Source organism: Saccopteryx bilineata, chromosome X (genome assembly GCF_036850765.1).
Source record: "Saccopteryx bilineata isolate mSacBil1 chromosome X, mSacBil1_pri_phased_curated, whole genome shotgun sequence".
Lineage (NCBI taxonomy): Eukaryota > Metazoa > Chordata > Mammalia > Chiroptera > Emballonuridae > Saccopteryx > Saccopteryx bilineata.
In genome coordinates this window covers 120,309,568-120,328,950 of record NC_089502.1, presented here as the reverse complement: position 1 = coordinate 120,328,950, position 19,383 = coordinate 120,309,568, and the positions used below count along the sequence as shown (strand labels likewise).

Here is a 19,383-nt window from a genome sequence, read left to right as displayed (position 1 = left end):
GCATCACCATGCTATCATTATAGCCCACACTAGTTTTAGAAATAATGTAGTTCATACCTTTTCTGAATGCTTGCCCAAGAGGCGTTGATGTTCTCTGTTATCATGTGGACTTTTCTGGTATCGTCTGCGGAATAATCCCGGAGAAGTTTCAGGGCCAAGTCATTCGCCACGTCCACATTTATCTTCCACTGGCGGAGGTCTTTGGCCAACTGCTACAGATACGTGTGGGGAAGAGAATGGGCGTCAGTTTGCTCTGAAACCTCTAATTGGAGTTCCCTTTCTGTCCTCCTAAAAATGATTCATTAAATTTAAAAAAACCACATTTATAACACATGCTTGTTATAAAAAATGGAAAAAAAAAACTTATGCTACATCATCTGTATACTGCATCGTGTGCCCACCACCCAAAGGCAGATCTTCCGTCACCATGTATTTGGCCCCTTTCCCCTTCCCTCCCTCCCCCAAACCCTTTCCACTGGTAACCACCACATTATTGTCTGCGTCTGTATTTTTTGTTTGTTTTTCTTGTTTGTTCATTTTCTGCTTTCAGGTTTATGTTCCACATAAAGAACAAAATCACATGGTTTTTTACTTTTTCTGTCTGACTTATTTTGCTTAGAACAGTGGTCCCCAACCTTTTTTGGGGCACGGATCAGTTTAATATCAGAAAATATTTTCACGGACCGGCCTTTAGGGTGGGACGGATAAATGTATCACGTGACCGGGACAAGCTTCAAGAGTGAGTCTTAGACGGATGTGACAGAGGGAATCTGGTCATTTTTTAAAAATAAAACATCGTTCAGGCTTAAATATAAATAAAACAGAAATAATGTAAGTTATTTATTCTTTCTCTGTGGACTGGTACCAAATGGCCCATGGACCGGTACCAGTCCGCGGCCCAGGGGTTGGGGACCACTGGCTTAGAATATTCTCAAGATCCGTCCATGTTGTCACAAATGGCAGTATTTCATCTTTTCTTATGGCTGAGTAGTACTCCATTGTATGTATAGAATTACATACTTGAGCCCTATATAATTTATTAACTAATGTCACTCCAATAATTTAATTAAACAATGAAAAACCTAGTATAAAAGTATATAAAGATCAAACCTTAAAACGCTTCATAAGTAACTTCTGAATCGTCAGGTTACGACATGTCTACATGACCGCTTTTAACCTATCAGGTGATTTAGACCATCATGACTATAAGCTAACCCAGTTTTCATGACAAAAATGTTTCAAGTGCAGCACATTGAGTAAGAACCAGAATCAGGTATTGCAATTAAGTAGCAATTAATTAGAAATAAACTGAGCTCAATTGCTTTTAACGGGGAGAGAAAAAAAGTATAAAAAATAAGCTCCCATATAAATGTGGAGTATGTGACATATACCAACTTTGAACAGCAACAAAAAAGACCTCATTTCTTTCTTTCCCTCTTCATTAACTTGTTGAATTGTTTATGTAATTAGTGCCATCTACTGGCATTCAACTAAAGCTGCATTGAGAAAACATTGAACATCAAAGGAAAAGTGCTATTATTCCAGTTATCAACTTTTTTAAGGATCAGTTTATTCATAATACTTTAAAGGGGGTGGAGGTTGGGAGGTTGGGAGGATGGGTGAAAAAGATGAAGGGATTAAGCAAAGGAAAAAAATTTACAGATGCAGAAAACAGTGTGGGGATTGCAGGAGGGGAAGGAGGTGGGGGGAAGTAGAAGAGGTTAGGGGGGTAAAATGGACGGTGATGGAGGGAGACTTGGGGGGGTGAACACATAATACAATGTACAGATGATGTGTTGTATGATTGTTCACCCGAAACCTGTATAATCTTATTAACTAATGTCACCCCAATAAGTTAAAAAAAATTTAAATCCTATTTTAGAATTAGAATAAAAGGGCAAATATAAGAATCTTGCTAAAGCAAATGACCTCTGCTTTTTTTTTTTTTTTTTGCTTTTGGCAGTTGACTATTATCAAACTATGCATTTCATTACTCGAAATGTCATACATCAAAAAAAGGAATAAACCGACAAAAGTTTCTCTGCAAGCATATTAACCCCAGATTTTTATTAATCATTGCTGCAAGTGCATGGAGAAGGCTTTTAAGCATGAAGATAATATCAAATTGCAGTCTGACCTCTGGTGGTGTAGCGGATAAAGCGTCAACCTGGAACACTGAGGTCACTAGATTGAAACCCCAGGATTACCTGGTCAAGGCACATATGGGAGTTGATGCTTCCTGCTCCTCCCCTCCTTCTCTCTCTCTTTCTCTTTTCTCTCGAAAATGAATAAATAAAATCTATTTTAAAAAGATAGTATTAAATTGCTAAGATAGGTACATCAAATCCACATGCTGGGTTAAGCCATTGATCAATGGACAAAAGAAGAGAAAAAGATACATGGTAGGAATAAAGATCTTTATTAACTAAGATAGAAAAAGAAGAGATAGAGGTGTTCACCTGAAACCTATGTATTCTTATTGATCAATGTCACCCCATTAAATTTAATTTCAAAAGAACAAAGAAGAAGAAAAAAGAGAAATGATTTCAATGTTTTATGAGAAGACATTAAAATAACATAACACATCAATCCAGTGGTCTCCTCTGCAGTAAATGTGTATAGAAATCACAAGTAAAAGAAGATATATACATATATATAATTTCTATCTGAACCATATTTCTTAAATCTTTAAAAATACATAGCCATGAGCTAGAAGGGCAACAGAGGAAATTGAAAATAATTGAGGTTTCTAAAAAGGGTAATCATTTCTGTTTTAACAGTTGTCCTTTATATTACTGCGATATTTATATAGTAATAAAAATCAAATACTGGTGCTCTTAGCACAGTTTCAGTATAATTTGGTAGACTCCTGTGCCTTGAAAATGTATAATCTGCATATAATCTGGCATTTCTCAGTGAACTAGAATGTCTTGTTTTGGAATCTAATAAAATATTTGCATTTACTGCATATAGTTAACAGATTCAGATAACCACACTAATACTGATCAGCTAAAGCCGGTATCACTAACTTTTGCTAAGAAAGCAGAAAGAGTTTTTAAAGATTCAGAGTACAGTTGCTGCGCTACAAAGAAATTCCAGTTTATCCATGTGGAATGCTCGCCTTTCCTGATAGACTCCTTTCATCCAACTCTCCAGTGCCTATTTCCCACTTTTCAAATCCTCACACTGTGCAAAAAGCATACAGACCAAGGGCAGTGGCGGGATTCAAATAACTTAACAATTGCTTCTCTGCCCTAATGACCACTTAAGTATAAAAAAAGATATACTGAAAGGTAGTTTACTATTTCATGCATTGAATACTCAAATAAGAATAAAAGAGGTATACAAAACTAGATTATAAAAGTTTTAAATATTAATGAAAAAAATAATACTGTCAAAATACAATAAAACTGTTATCTAATATTTCCATATTGTTTCTTGATTGGCGTCCTCACTTGCAATTTTTTTTACTTATGGACGGAGTGAACATTACTACGGGCACTTAGAATACGCTGTTGCACAGATGAACGTTAAAGAAGAGTAAGGAATGTAAATTTGTGATTTCCACATTGGGCACCCACCTTAGAGAGAACCCTGATTACAAATGCCATTTTAACAACCGGTTCACCGAACTCAACAAAAAATTAGGTATGGGTTCTGCTGAACTGGTGCGAACCGGCAAATCCCACCACTGCCCAGGGACTTCCCCTTTCTAGAAATTTTATAGGGCAATGTGAAAGAGAATATCACAGGCTGAAAATGGCATCACATGTGCTAAAGCCCATGATATAAAACCTAGGTTTAATACCTCACCTAATTGCTGTTTCTCTTTCTCCCAGAAATATGATCTTCATTAGCCCTCCTGAATTTTCTGGCCAACACTAAAGAGGTAATCTGTCACATGGGCCCTCTCCACCACCACCACCCCATAGAGAGCAGAGGCCGTCTGCATGATAAAAAGCTTGCCTGTTCCCTTTCCCCCAAAGGAAGAGGGCCCATTGTAAAAATAATCCTTTCTTTTTGTTTATAGCTTCATTGCCCCACACTTCTTCCTACCAAAACCTTCCATCTTGAACAACTACAAGTGTCCTTCTAGTTCAGGGGTCGGGAATCTTTTTGACTGAGAGAGCCATGAACGCCACATATTTTAAAATGTAATTCCGTGAGAGCCACACAACGACCCGTGTACGCTATGCATTATCCAATAAAAATTTGGTGTCGTCCCGGAGGACAGCTGTGATTGGCTCCAGCCACCCACCATGAACATGAGCAGTAGGAAATGAATGGATTGTAATAGATGAGAATGTTTTATATTTTTAACGTTATTATTTTTTTATTAAAGATTTGTCTGCGAGCCAGATGCAGCCATCAAAAGAGCCACATCTGACTTGCAAGCCATCGGTTCCAGACCCCTGTTCTAGTTGCTAGCTGGGATGCCTCCTAATCCATAAATCACTTAATGAAGGCAATTAGAACTTCAATTATGCTAAGTTGGATTTGTTTTTCTAACAGTACAAAATTACTTCCCCTTCCCTTCACTTTCTCACTTAAGCCAAGTCCACAGTATTAAAAGAAATGTATACTAAGATATGAAAGACCAATTGGCCCCTAGTATCCAGAGGATGGTATTTGCATTTTAAAAGGAGAGTTAATTATCTATCATCTATTAAATCTCTCATTGGTAGTATAAGAATCCATACAACTTAGACCAATGACTTGGTTACTTTTTCCTGAGGTAATTCCTTTTTAAGAAGGATGCAATTGTTAACGATATACTTTTTTTTTTTTAATAAATTTTTATTAATGGTAATGGGATGACATTAATAAATCAGGGTACATATATTCAAAGAAAACATGTCTAGGTTATTTTGTCATCAAATTATATTGCAAACCCCTCGCCCAAAGTCAGATTGTCCTCCGTCACCCTCTATCTAGTTCTCTGTGCCCCTCCCCCTCCCCCTAACTCTCTCCCTCCCTCCCTCCCATGTCCTCCCTCCCCCCCCACCCTTGGTAACCACCACACTCTTGTCCATGTCTCTTAGTCTCATTTTTATGTTCCACCAATATATGGAATCATGTAGTTCTTGTTTTTTTCTGATTTGCTTATTTCACTCCTTATAATGTTATCAAGATCCCACCATTTTGCTGTAAATGATCTGATGTCATCATTTCTAATGGCTGAGTAGTATTCCATAGTGTATATGTGCCACATCTTCTTTATCCAGTCTTCTATTGAAGGGCTTTTTGGTTGTTTCCATGTCTTGGCCACTGTGAACAGTGCTGCAATGAACATGGGGCTACATGTGTCTTCACGTATCAATGTTTCTGAGGTTTTGGGGTATATACCCAGTAGAGGGATTGCTTATTATGAGTCAACATCAAAGCATTACATGTATAGACAGGAATATAAAATATACATTAAAAATTTAACAAATAATTAAAAGCATTTCTTTTTTATCTAGAAAAGGGGATTAATATTGGAAGCCACCCCTAACTTTTTGGTTGCTATTTAAAATCTAGATATAAGAGGGTATATATTCTTTGGTTCTAAACTACAGATCATAATATATACCTAAAAGTACAAGTTTAAAAGTATGCTAGACTCTTCCAAAGTCTTGAAGGAAATAGCAAGCTACAGTTAAATTAGAGACTTCATAGTAAAAAAAGTAGTAAAAGAGCAAGGCTGGGTTTCAAATCAGAGCTTTCTCATATACTTAAATTCTTGAAAGGCAAAAAGGAGCAATATCATTTTCTTCAAATCTGTATTCACAATGAAATTTAGATTTTTATACATAGGAAAATCTTGACAAGGTGTGAACCTTTACTGAATACTGCCTAGATTTTACAAGAATGTAGGATTAATAATAATAATAAAAAAAAAACCAAAACAAAACACCTCACTGACTTTGGCTAACAATGACACGGCTAAGGTCCATACCAAAACTCAAAGGTTGTCAGTTGCAGCCTTCTTTTCTTCCTTCTTAAAGACATTCACCAGAACAGACTGGTTTTCCTTCCTCCTAAGTTAGTATGTTGACCACCTTGGGCTTTAACCAAGTGTCATTGACACTAGGAACAATGACCTTGACCAGCTTTGCTTACTACTGTGAAATTTATTACTGGGAGTACTCTAGACCACAGAAAGAGCGTACATTCAAAAATACAATAGAATTCACACACACACAGACACACTTTCTTTCTGAATTCCATTTATAATGGTATACACTACAGGGGATGGCTTGTGTGGTGACCATAGAATGTGAAGTAATTTAAAATACTGTTAGCACTAGCCTACAAAAAAAGATTGTGTGTGTGTGTGTGTGTGTGTGTGTGTATTTCCTATGAAGAATATAAAATGCTACATTCTCAAATGACTGTGGCCCCAATCGGGAAAGAATTACTTCATATTCAAAGCTAAAATGATGCCACTGCAGAATATGCTTAGCATTTGCTTTCATAAGTATTTTCAGTGTAACAATCCTGGTGTACCACGGGACAGCTTGAATTAATTTCAAGAATGTTGAGTATTAAAATTTTTCAGTTTTAATGTTTGTTATCTCTTATTTTTTTTATCTGTAAGAATTCTTTGTAGGGATATTGACCGTACACTCTGCAGAAAAAATGAAGGAAGAGAAAGAGTAGTTGGAAGTTTAGACAACAGAATGAGTTTGCTGGGTTTGAATCCTGGCTTGGTAGCTTACTAGTAAAATGACAAATGGGCAAGTTAATAATACTCTCCGTGCCTTAGTTTCCTCCTTTGTTAAAAAGGGTATATTAATAGTACCTACCTTGACAAATGATTATGAAGATTAATTTAGAAAATCCAGGGAAAACACTTAGAATGGTGCATGGCATCTCTGAAGCATTAAATAAATATTAGCTATACTCATCATCATTACTACAACTATCATTACTACTACTACTCTAGTAATCCTACTAATGCCCCTTTTTTTGTGAGAGAGACAGAGAGAAAGAGAGAGGGACAGACAGGGATAGAGAGACAGGAGAGATAGGAAGGGAGAAAGATGAGAAGCATCAACTCATAGTTGTGGCACTTTAGTTGTTCACTGATTGCTTTCTCATATGTGCCTTGACTGGGGGACTCCAGCCGAGCCAGTGACCTCTTGTTCAAGCCAGTGACCTTAGGCTCAAGCCAGCAACTTTGGGCTTTAAACCAGCAACCTTTGGGCTCAAGCCAGCGACCATGGGTCATGTCTATGATCCCTCGTTCAAGCCGGTGTCCCTGTGCTCAATCTGGCGACCCTGTGCTCAATCTGGCAACACTGCACTCAAGCTGGATGAGCCCACAACCAAGGCAGAGAATTCGGGGTTTCGAACCAGGTCTTCAGAGTCCCAGGCTGATGCTCTATCCACTGTGCCACTGCCTGGTCAGACATTGCCACCATTTTTAATGAACCACATACATTCACCAAAGGGTGAGTCCACTGAATGCAGAGCAGAAGACTTACTGGTTGAGTCTGTCTATAATGTGGAAGCTCTAAAGAGCTCCCTTTAATTCAGAACATAAATGTGAGTACATAGACCTATAATTAGAAATTGCAGGTTGAGTATTATTTAAGCTTTCTTATAAAATGTTTTGAGATATTCACATACAAGTGAAATTAACTTTTGCTCCAGATGACCTAGATTTTTAAATTTTTGAATGGAGGTGATTCAAAGGAGCTTCCTTTCTTGAAAGGCCTGCAGAATAATGAAACAGCATCTTCCCAGGGAGTCTTGCTAGGCCACTGGTGTTGCAGTTCGACCTGAAGGAAGTCACTAACCTTTTAAGTTCCAGTTCTGTTACCTGAGACATAGGATGGGGCTACATATTCTGCTTATGCCTTAGGTTTGTCATGAGGTCAACATCAAAATCGACTTGCCTGGAAAACCATAAAATGGGATCCTAGTATATTTATGGACAAAAAGGTAAACAAATTGGGTTTCTCACACTTTGGAAACATGAACTATGAGATTCATAAAGATTAGCTCTGTGAGCTAACAGCTAAGAGTTATTTGCTCTTAGATCCATTCTCTGCCCATCTCCTACTCAGTACTGCAGGTGGACTAACCACTTGAGAGGTAAGAACTTCCCAGGATTTCTGGCTAGCTGGCTTCCAGCTGGATTTGGCTGGTGAGAGGCCCTGGTGGCAGATGGAAGACAGGAGGAAAGTAAAACTACAATGTATCTCCCCTCTTTCCATGTGGGTAGAGTCCTCTTTGTGTCTCCATCTCCCGCTGGACAGACCTTCCCTCTGGAGTTTCAGTATGTGTTGTGCAGCCCCCAAAGTGGTCACATCAGCACCAGCTGGCTCTGGGTCCTGGGATTTGGTAACACCTGTTGGCCTTCCAGTCCTTGAGGTGCAATAGCTTCCTGATGTTGCTAAATTCTAGGTTGCCTCCCCATCTCTTAGTGGGCTTCTCAGCTCCTTCGTTAGCCATGGAGCCCATGTTCTGAATTGAATTCCCTCTGTTTAAAATACCTGGTAGGATTTCTAGACTGGATCCTGATGATACGAACTGAAAGAAATCTCACCGCAAATGATCCTACCTACAATCACACAGAAGAAATTTAACACACTAGTTATATTAATTATCTTCTCTGTGCCTTGGTTCCATAAAATATCAGTATTTCATTAATCATAAATGTTGCAAAACATCACACTTTACACCTCGCATCTTTCTCTCCAGTCCCAGAGGAAGAGGTGACTCTTGAGTTACGGGAAGTGGATTCTTTCATCTGAACACTCATCTCTTCTGGATGTGTTTTCAACCTCTTGTCTCTTCATGAGATCTTTCTCCAGGGCCTTTGAACACGAGTCTCTTCCCCATCATTAAACAACAAAATCCGCTCTACCTCATTTTCTTTCCCTTCACAGTTAAGCTCTGTAGAAAGCAACTTATTCATTACCTCAGCTTGATCACAATCCTGCCACTCTATAATTCATCAAAATCAAGTTCTGCCATCGCCGTCCCACTTCAACTATTCTGACAGAAGCCACCGTGGCAAATGGGATTATTTAGCCTCAATCCTTTGCCCCACCCGATAGTCATGCCCTTTGCTATGTAACTTTGAATTTCCTGAAACAAAAGGCTGTTTGCATTCCTGCCCTTGACAATGAATGAGCTTGGCCATAGGACTTGCTTTACCTAATCCCAATGGGATGTTAATAAAAGAGACATAGGCAGAGGTTTAAAATGTGCCTCTGCAGTGGAGTTAGTCCTTTTGTATCAATACTTCTGCCATCATCAGGAGACCGATATGTCCTGGGCTAGCCTGCTTCTTTTTGGAGAAGGGTGAGTGACATGCGCAGAAGAGCCACCCCAATCGACCTGCAGCCTAGGGCAGTGCCATCCCAGCCAAGCTGCAAACTCATTTTGAAGTTGCCACCAATGGTCAGTGCCTGTGGCAAGTCTGACGCTCTCATTTGCTTGATTTATTTGCAGCAATTGGCGCTATTGACTACCGTTCTTGAGGCTCTAGTCTTTCTTGGTCCCTGTTCTTTGGGTCGCCTCTATGCTCAATTATGGTTCACATTTTTCTTTTTCTGCCTGTCCCTTAAATGGCGATGTTCCCTAAGGCTCTGACTGCAGCCCAATCTTCTCCCTCTGCAGTTTAAGTTAGGCTCCAACTGGAGGAGGAGGCAGGGAGCATACCATAGTGAGGCTGCATCAGAATTTCCCCTTATATCCAAATCTTCCACCTCCATTGCCACTGCCTTTAGTTAATCCCTCATCATTTTGTTTGTGACAGAGAAAGAGAGAGAGAGACAGAGAGAGAGAGAGAGAGAGAGACAGAGAGGGACAGATAGAGACAGACAGGAAGGGAGAGAGATGAGAAGCATCAATTCTTCATTGCGGCACCTTAGTTGTTCATTGATTGCTTTCTCAAATGTGCCTTGACTAGGGGAGGGGCTACAACAGAGCGAGTGACCCCTTGCTCAAACCAGTGACCTTGGGCTTAAGCCAGCGACCTCAGGCTTCAAGCCAGCAACCATGGGGTCATGACAACAATCCATGCTCAAGCCAGCAACCCCGTGCTCAAGCTGGTGAGCCCGCACTCAAGCAGTTGACCTCAGAGTTTCGTACCGGGTCCTCCGCACCCCAGTCTTACGCTCTATCCACTGCACCACCATCTGGTCAGGCTCCCATATCATCTCTTGCTTGGACTCTGTAATAACCATTTCATTAGCTCCCTCCTTCCACTCTTAGACCAGTTCTTCCATCCACAGACAGAAACTCAACAGAGCTTTTCAAAATGTAAGTAGAACCACATTTCACCTCTGGAAAACCTTGCAATGGCTCTCTATTACCTCCAAGACATGTTCGAAACTCTTCTTGGATTACACGGCCCTCAAATGTATGATCCTTACCTACATTATCATTTTCATTTCTGTTAACTCCTTTCCTCCATTTCCTTTTTTTTTTTTTTACCCAATCCCATAATTGCCCATATGAAAACACAATAACTCAGAAAGGTTAAGTGACTTGTTGAAGGTGACATATCTAGTCAGTGAAAGAGGCATAGAGAAAAATGCAGGTTTCTTGACTTCAATATTCTAGTTAAAGGAGATACACTTTCGTATAAAAGAATTTAAGGAAGATGATCAGGTTTACTATAATTGAACTTTGAAGAATATAAAATAATCTCCTTGATGAGTAGAGCAAGTTTGGAAAATGACTGTGGATAATAAAGTAAGACATTGCCAAACAAAGACAACAGAAAAGAATCTATTTTTGGTTTATTAGAAAAAAATAATCACTAAACAATTTACTTCTAAGTATGAATTAATGTTCTATAAATCTTTATTGGGGAAAAGAAACACAATTTCCTTCTTGCTTGTGTGAATTAAAATGACCTATAAAACCCCTTTATGGATTTATAATAGAAACGTTAAAATATCTGTAAAGAAGCTATTTCAAAAGTCAATCCTCTCACCATTAACTTGAAGACTCATCTGTTTAAACCTCTGACATTACCAAACAACTGTTTCAGAAGGTAACACTCTATACAGGGGATACTATTTAAGAAAATGGCACTCATTTTCCAGCTTACTGGAAAAGATGAGTCTTTTCAATAGCTCTGAGGACTACACACTAAAGTTGTTACTTTTTTTGTCCTTTCAACAATGACTACAAGCCCAGAGCAGGCTAGTAAATGTGTTATCGGCCAACCCATTAGAGTTCCATTATTTTCTGTCTTACATGGCTTCATGTAATGAATTTTTATAATTAAACTAATGGCATACAATTTATCCCCCCACCCCTTACTTTCAGGCCCCATTTCTCTTTCAGCTTCTTTGGAATAAGTTTTTGTACAGAAAAAAGGGAGGAGAACCCTCCAAGTGCTTCATTACCTTAATTTCATTATGACATTTTGGAAAGCATTCTCTTTGGCCTCTCGTGTTAATTTGCTGTGTTTATTAAAAGGCCTAAGGAAGCAGTGTTGTAATTAACAGATCACCCAGCTACCCCAGATATCTAAGAGAAATTAGTTGGAGAGGCATTAAAATGGCTGGGTGGAAATGACTCCAGAGAGAATGCCAGAGGACAGATCCCCAGAAAGTGGGATTTTCTAGACTATTTTTTAGATCCCATAAACTTACCATGGTAGATTGCATTATTGTTCACAAATATTCTTTTCATGCCAGAGGATTACACATCTGTGTGTTCCCCACTGAATCAGGGAAGGCAATGTAACTGATTTTGGGACTTGTCACTTTCATGCAGAAGGTTTAAGAGCTAATGACATTATCCACTATGTTCCCTGCCTCTTTGATCATGAAATTATATATTAAGATGCAGCTGCCATCAGCCATGGTCCCTAAGTGACTAAGCTATGTTGAGCTCCCTTGTGAATCTGCAAGGGGCATGTAACATGAATAAATTACAAATTTTGTTTTGGACTCTAGATTTGGTGATTGCTTGTTACTGTGGATTAGTTTAGCTTATCCTGACTGACCTCTCTACTTAGGTTTGACCCTGTCTCATAGAGCACGGTCATTCTACAATCTCCAGACATTTTGGAACCAGAGTCAGAAATAGAATAAGCTAGTGTAATGACACCATAAAAACTAGGTCCCACTGTTAATAAAAGTTGAGAAACTGTTTCTAAAGCAGTTTAAAAATTTGAAGACATAAGATGACATGTACATATACCTTTTCAATGAAACTTAATTAAAATATAATTTACATACAATAAAATTCACTCATTTAAAGTCTATAATTTTGTGGTTTTAAGTATGTTCACAAAGTTGGGAAGCCATCAGCATAATCGAATGAATGTTGGAACATTTTCTTCATTCTCCAGGGAAACCCACACTCACTATTAATCACTCCCTCCCTCAGCTTTTACTGGATATTTATATAAATAGATTTACAAATAACTGTTTTTTGTGACTGACTTCTTTCACTCAGCATAATGCTTTTGTGGTTCATCCATGTTATAGCAGCACTTTATTTTTATTGCTGAATAATATTCCATTGTTGGATCTACCAGATTTTTTGAATCCATTCATTAGTTGAAGACATTTGAGTTGTTTTATACTTTTTGGCTATTACAAATAATACTGCTACCAATGTCTGTCTAAGAGTTTTGTGTGGACACGTATTTTCATTTCTCTTGAATGTGGCACTTGTATTTCATAGAGTTACTCCAGATTTAATAGCTCCAGGAACTGCCAAACTCTATTCCAAAGTGGTTGTGCCATTCTACAGTCCCACCAGCAGTGTATGAGTGTTCCGGTGATTCCAAATCCTTGTCAACACTCATTGCTGCTATTTTTTTTTTATTTTAATCAGCCTACTGTGAGTATAAAGTGGTATCTCCTTGTGGTTTTCATTTTTATTTTCCTAATGCCTAATGGTGTTAACCATCTTTTCACATACTCATTGGCCATTCATATATCTTCTCTGTAGAAATGGTCTATTAAAACTGTTGTTGCTTTGTAACTGACTCATTTATCTTTTTTTGTTTCAGTTGAACTATAAGAGTTCTTTATATTTTCTGGATACAAGTACCTTATCAGATATATACTTTGCAAATATTTCCCCTGTTCGGTGGGTTGTTTTTGCACTTTCATTATGATATCACCTGCAGCAAAAAAGATTTTAATTTTTTTAAATATGTTTATTTTATTGATTTTAGAGAGTGAGGATGGGAGATAGCAAGAGACAGACAGGAACATCAATCTGTACCTGTCTGTGCCCTGACTGGGGATCGAACCGACAACCTCCGTGCTTCAGGACGATGCTCTAACCAACTGAGCTATCTAGTCAGCGTCAAAAGTGTTTAATTTTGATGAAATCTAGTTTATGCATTTTTTCCTTTTGTCATCTTTTCTTTTGGTGTCATATGTAAAAGAAAATTGCCTAGCTCATTGTATTCCTGTGTTGTCTTGTAAGAGTTTAAGTTTTAGTTCTTATACTTGGCTCTATGATCCATTTTAGAGTTAACTTTTGCATATGGCGTGAGGTGGGGTCAAATTTCATTATTTTGTACGTAGATATTTAGTTAGCCAAGCATGAGGTTTTGAAGCCTATTCATTTCCTATTGAATTGTCTTGGTACTCTTCTCAAAAATCAATTTACCAGAAATGCAAGGATTTAGTTCGGGACTTTCAATTTAATTTCATTTTACTATATGTCTGCCTTCAAGTCAGTACTATGCTGTCCTGCTGACTTTAGCTTAGCAGTAAGTTTAAAAATTAGGAATTATGAGTCCTCCAACTTTGTTCTTTCGTCAAGATTGTTTTGACTATTCTTAGTCCCTTCCATTTTAGTATGAATTTTAGGATACACCTATGAATTTTTGCAGAAAAGCCAGCTAGGATTTTGGTAAGAATTGTGCATAATCTATAGATCACTTTGGGGATATTGTTATTGAAACAACAATAAATCTTTTGATCTGGCAGCATGGGATATTTTCCCATTTATTTAGCTCTTTAATTTCTTCTATGATTCTTCTTTAATTTCTTTCAATGTGTCGGTATCGCACCCTTCTTATTCTTAAGTATTTTATTTCTTGATACCATTGTACAGGAAATAGTTTCCTGAATTTTATTTTTCATATTATTCATTGCTAGTGCATATAAGAAAAGTAACTTTTGAATTTTGATCTTGCATCCTAAATATGCTGAATTGATTTATTAATTTTAATAATTTTAATGTACTTCTTAGGATTTTCTATACATAAGATCATGTCACCTGCAAATAGATAAAGTTTTACTTTCTCCCTTCCAATCTAGAAAGGAAGTAAAATTCTTCTCTTTCTTTGCTCTTGCCTGATTGCCCTGGCCTGAACTTCCAGTACAGTGGTGAACAGAAGCTGTGAGAGCAGACATCCTTAAGGGAAAACATTCCGTTTTCCCCTAAACATGATGTTAGCAGTAGATTTTTCTTAGATGCACTTTACCAGGTTGAGGAAGTCTCTTGTACTATTTCCCTAGACTGTCATGAAAAAACACCACAAACGGGGTGACGTAAAAGAACCGAATTTAATGTGTCAAAGTTCTGAAGGTCAGATCCCAAATCAAGGTGTCAGCAGGCCATGTTCCATCTGAAACTTACAAATAGGGGAGAAGCCTCATGCCTTTTTCTAGCTTCTGGTGGTAGCTGTCAATCTTCAGTGCTCCTTGACTTGAAGCTGCATCTTTCTCCCATCCAACTACTAACCAGGCCCGACCCTGCTTAGCTTCCAAGATCAGACAAGATCGGGCACGTTCAGGGTGGTACGGCCGTTGACTGCATCTTTCTAATCATTGCTTCTACTGCTATATGATGTTTTCCCTGTGTCAGTGTCTTTACCTGATATTCTTCTCTCTGTGTCTGTCTCCTTTCTTCCTTTTTTAAGGATATCAGTCATATCGGATTAAGGGCCCACCAGACTCCAATATGATCCTATCTTAACTTTATACACACAAAGACCTTATTTCCAAATAAGGACATATTCTCAGGTACCAGAGTTTGGGCCTTCAACACATCTTCTAAGGGGACACTATTCAACCGATAACACATTCTATTCCTAATTTGTTGAGTATTTTGTTTTGTTTTTTAATCATAAAAGGGTTTTGGACTTTTTCAAATGCTTTTTCTGCAACTATCGAGATGAGTATATGGTTTTGTCCTTTATTCTACTGATACGGTACACTACATTGATTGCATCTTGTATGTTAAAATAAAATAACCTTGTATTTCTGAAATAATTCTTACCTGATTATGATATACAGTCCTTTCAATATATTGCTATAGTAGGTTTGAGAGTATTTTCATGAGGCTTTTTTAGTGTACACTCATAAGTCATATTTTCCGTAGTTTATTTTTCCTGTGGTGTTTCTGGTTATGGAATATTATTTCCTCTTCAATTTTTTTGAAGAGTTTGTGAAAGACTGGTATTAGTTCTTTAAATGTTTAGTAGAATTCACCAATGGAAGCCATCTAGGCCTGGGTCTTTCCTCGGTAAATGTTTTTATGTTACTGATTCAATTTCTTTACTTGTTAAGGTCTATTCTGATTTCCTATTTTTTTCCATATATAATATCCTCCTAAAATTGTTTTATTTCTGAGGTTAGAAGTTATGTATTCTTTCATTTTTAAGATTAGTAATTTGAGACTTTTCTCTCATTATTTCCTTACTCTAGCAGAAAAATTGTTAATATTTTTGTTGATCTTTTCAAATAACTAACGTTTGGTTTTGTTGATATTTTCTCTCATTTCTCTTTTATTTCATTGATTTCATATCTTTACTACTTTCTTCCTTCTGCTTGTTTTAGGTTTAATGTTCTCTTTTTTTTTTCTAGTTTCTTAGGTTGGAAGTTTGGGTCACTCAGTTGAGATTTTTCTTCTTTTTTAATACAGGTAACTATAGCTATAGATTTCACTCCAAGTACTGCATTAGCTGCATCCCCTAAGTTTCATTCTATTGTGTTTTTTATTTCCCATCATCTGAAAATAGTTTTGCATTTCTTCTGTGATTTCCACTTTGACCTATTGGCTATTTAAGAATCCAGGGTATCATTTTCTCACATATGTTTTTTTTTTTTTTTTTACAATTTTACTCTTGTTATTGATTTTTACTTTCATTCAGTTATACTTAGAGAAACTACATTGTATGATTTCACATCTTTTCAATGTACTGAGATTTGTTTTATTGCCTAGCATATGGTCTATCCTGAAGAACATTCCATGTGAAATTGAGAAGAATGTGTAGTCTGTTATTAATGCGTGGAGTGTTCTACAGGTTACTGTTAGTTCATAGGTCTTATTAGTTCATAGGGTTTTTCCAAGTCTCCTATTTCCTTGTTGATCTTTTGCCTACTTGTTCTATCCTATTTAAAGTGAGGTACCGAAGTCTCTGTTTTGTTGAATTACAATTTCTCCCCTCAGTTCTTTTAGTTTTAATGTCATGTATTTTTCTTAATTCTTGTCTTTCTTTTCCTCAGAATGGACTTAAGATCTGTCTTCAAGTTCATTGATTCTTCTGCTAGCTTAAGTCTAATGTTGAGCTCCTCCAGTGAAAATTTCATTTCAGATATGTGCTCTATCTGGTACAGAATCTCTATTTAGTCCCTATTTATAATTTATATCTCTTTACTGATCTTCTCTATTTGGCAAGACATGTACGTAGCCTTCTAGATCTCCCAGGAATATGTCAGAGCTTTTCAAAGTCTCCTGAAGACATCTCACTCCCCAGATACTCTTTTTAAGTTTTTGTCCAGACCCTGATTATCTCCATCAGTAACACAGCCTCAGACACCTGCTATTTAAACTACTGTTGCTGGATGGTTTTGAATAAGCACTCTGGGGATAGGGTTTGTTTCTGGAGAGTTAGCTCAAAGTCAGGTCAAACCAATGACAAGGCCTTGTGTACAGGTTTATTCAGATCAAATAGCGATAATGCTCTAAATATAAAATGGGTGTTTCTGAGGAACTCCAATCCTGGTCTTTCCTTTCTGGTGGCTGTAAGACTGCTGATTTTCACGGATACTGTGCAGCTGGGAAAAAGTGATGGAACTAGGCCAAGTTAAAAAGCCTCCAACCCTGCTGTTCTTACTGAAGCACAGCAGTTTACATATTGTTGCCAACCTGTAGTTAATTTCCAGAATTCAGAAAAGGCAATTTTGACAATCTTTACAATTTGTTGCTTTTGTGAAGGAGTGGATTTATAGAGTGGCCACATTATATTTTCAAGCATGGAATAAGTAACACTGAAAAGGAAACAAATCACAATATGGTGCAATCAGAGAATAATGCTATTTCAGTCTTGGTGGCTCTGCATTAAATATTTATACAGCGGAGCAGCACCTGGGGAAACTACTCGTTACTTTTTGTGCTCTATCAGTGATGTAGGAAGCACTGGGTATGCTTTGAGAAGTTTAATGTCTTCACACCTACTTTGGGAGGAAAAGTACTATTAGGTTATTGATTCTTTCTCCTTAATCATATGGAAATTTTAGGGGAGAACTAAAGGGAATAAAGAAAATGCATAAAGAAATGGCAGGTCCTAGCAACAAGATTTCTGATGCTTTTATTATTGTTTTAAAAATGCAAATCTTACACTGCCAATGTAGATCCATTTGCTGACTTAATTTTGTGCAGTTTAAAAGTAAACAAAATGTATGAAAGAATGCAGCTTCCATTACTGTACATATCTTTATGGCGATAATGATATTATCAAATAACGTTCATCATCGCTAAGTAACTAAAACTGTAAGGTCCTACTTCCATATGTGAAGAAGTTTCTCTGAGTAGTTTCCTTCCTCACAAAATAATTTGAGATCCTCAAATAGCTATTGTATTCATTATATATAACAAGATCAATATTTTAAATTAATTATATGATTACCATGCATGTTTCAAGTTCCCTAAAAAATGTTTTCAAAACACAGATATTGTGTAGCCTTGGGCATGTTTATTTAATAATTTGATAAATTATTGGAGTTCTCACCCAGATAGCTTTAAGTATTATATAGCCAAATCAGCAAGACTCAAACAAGATTTTACTTCTCTATTGAATTCATGTACTCTTAGCTCAGTCAAGCACAAAACAGCTAATGCTGTCACATTTGAAAAGCTTTTATGCTGAATTTGACACAAAAGCAATCACAAAGCAGACAAAAAGGAATTTCTCTTTCAAAAGCTAAAATGGGCAAAAAATAAACAAAAACTCTAAGCCTGGGTAACTTCTCTTGACACTGGAAAAGTTTAAAATCATCAAAAAAACAATCTTTCCAAGAATTCATCGCCAAGTTTGGACCAATCTTAATAGTCTGGGGAACAACTTGTGAAGTCAACTAGGACACTGCCAAATGAAATAAATCCCATGGTGACCACTGGTGGTAGTTTTAGGTGACAATGGCATATCAACTTACCTCTTATGGCCAGGGACATTTTATCAGCACCTGTTAATGACTCACTCATTAATTACTGACACAACAGGCCAGCTACATTCTAGTCTTTGGCCCAATCAGAACTCTCCATTTGTCATCTCCTTCTGCCTTTCTGACTTTCAAGATGGACTTTTCCCAGATGCCATCTTAAATTTGATTTCTATTTTGTGACGAGGTTATTATTGTTCCATTTTTTCTCCACTATGTTTTCTAACTCTGAGAGTAGCTTTGTTAAATGTCCAATAAGTAAGGAAATGGTTAAAGACAGAAATTAATGAAATATTATAAAGTATTAAGAATGATAATTATTAAAAGTTATATAGCAACACGTATACATATTTTGGCAATAAGCCTAACTTTAATATCAGCAATCAAAATTTTATCTACACTACGATGACCATTAAAATATATAGACATGGGCCCTGGCCGGTTGGCTCAGTGGTAGAGCGTCAGCCTGGCGTACAGGAGTCCCAGGTTCGATTCCCGGCCAGGGCACACAGGAGAGGCGCCCATCTGCTTCTCCACCCCTCCCCCTCTCCTTCCTCTCTGTCTCTCTCTTCCCCTCCCGCAGCGAGGCACCATTGGAGCAAAGATGGCCCGGGTGCTGGGGATGGCTCTGTGGCCTGTGCCTCGGGCGCTAGAGTGGCTCTGGTTGCGGCAGAGCGATGCCCCAGAGGGGCAAAGCATCGCCCCCTGGTGGGCATGCCGGGTGGATCCCGGTCGGGCGCATGTGGGAGTCTGTCTGACTGCCTCCCCGTTTCCAGCTTCGGAAAAATGAAAAAAAAATGTAGATATGAAATAGAAGAGATTAGAGGTAAATATTAGCAATTATGGATACTAAAATATCAGAAGTGTAGGTGATTTTCTTTCTTTAGTTCAGATATGATGACTGGTTTAAATTTTCAAAAAGCATAATAGTGCTGGTGGTTGCCTTTGAAATCATGTCCTGGTGACACTGAGGACAATCATCAGTGCTGCCAGGGAGGGATGTGAGCTG

The 19,383-nt window shown here is 37.7% G+C and overlaps 1 protein-coding gene across 5 annotated transcripts in view; it reads right to left on the bottom strand.

The window, feature by feature from the left end:
• Positions 1–19,383, bottom strand: part of DMD (dystrophin) — a 2,360,554-nt gene that overhangs the window by 629,912 nt on the left and 1,711,259 nt on the right. For all 5 annotated transcript variants that reach the window (XM_066250305.1, XM_066250306.1, XM_066250308.1 and 2 more), the window contains one exon: positions 58–212. In XM_066250305.1, the coding sequence (XP_066106402.1) occupies positions 58–212 (155 nt within the window). The remainder of the gene's footprint in view (positions 1–57; positions 213–19,383) is intronic.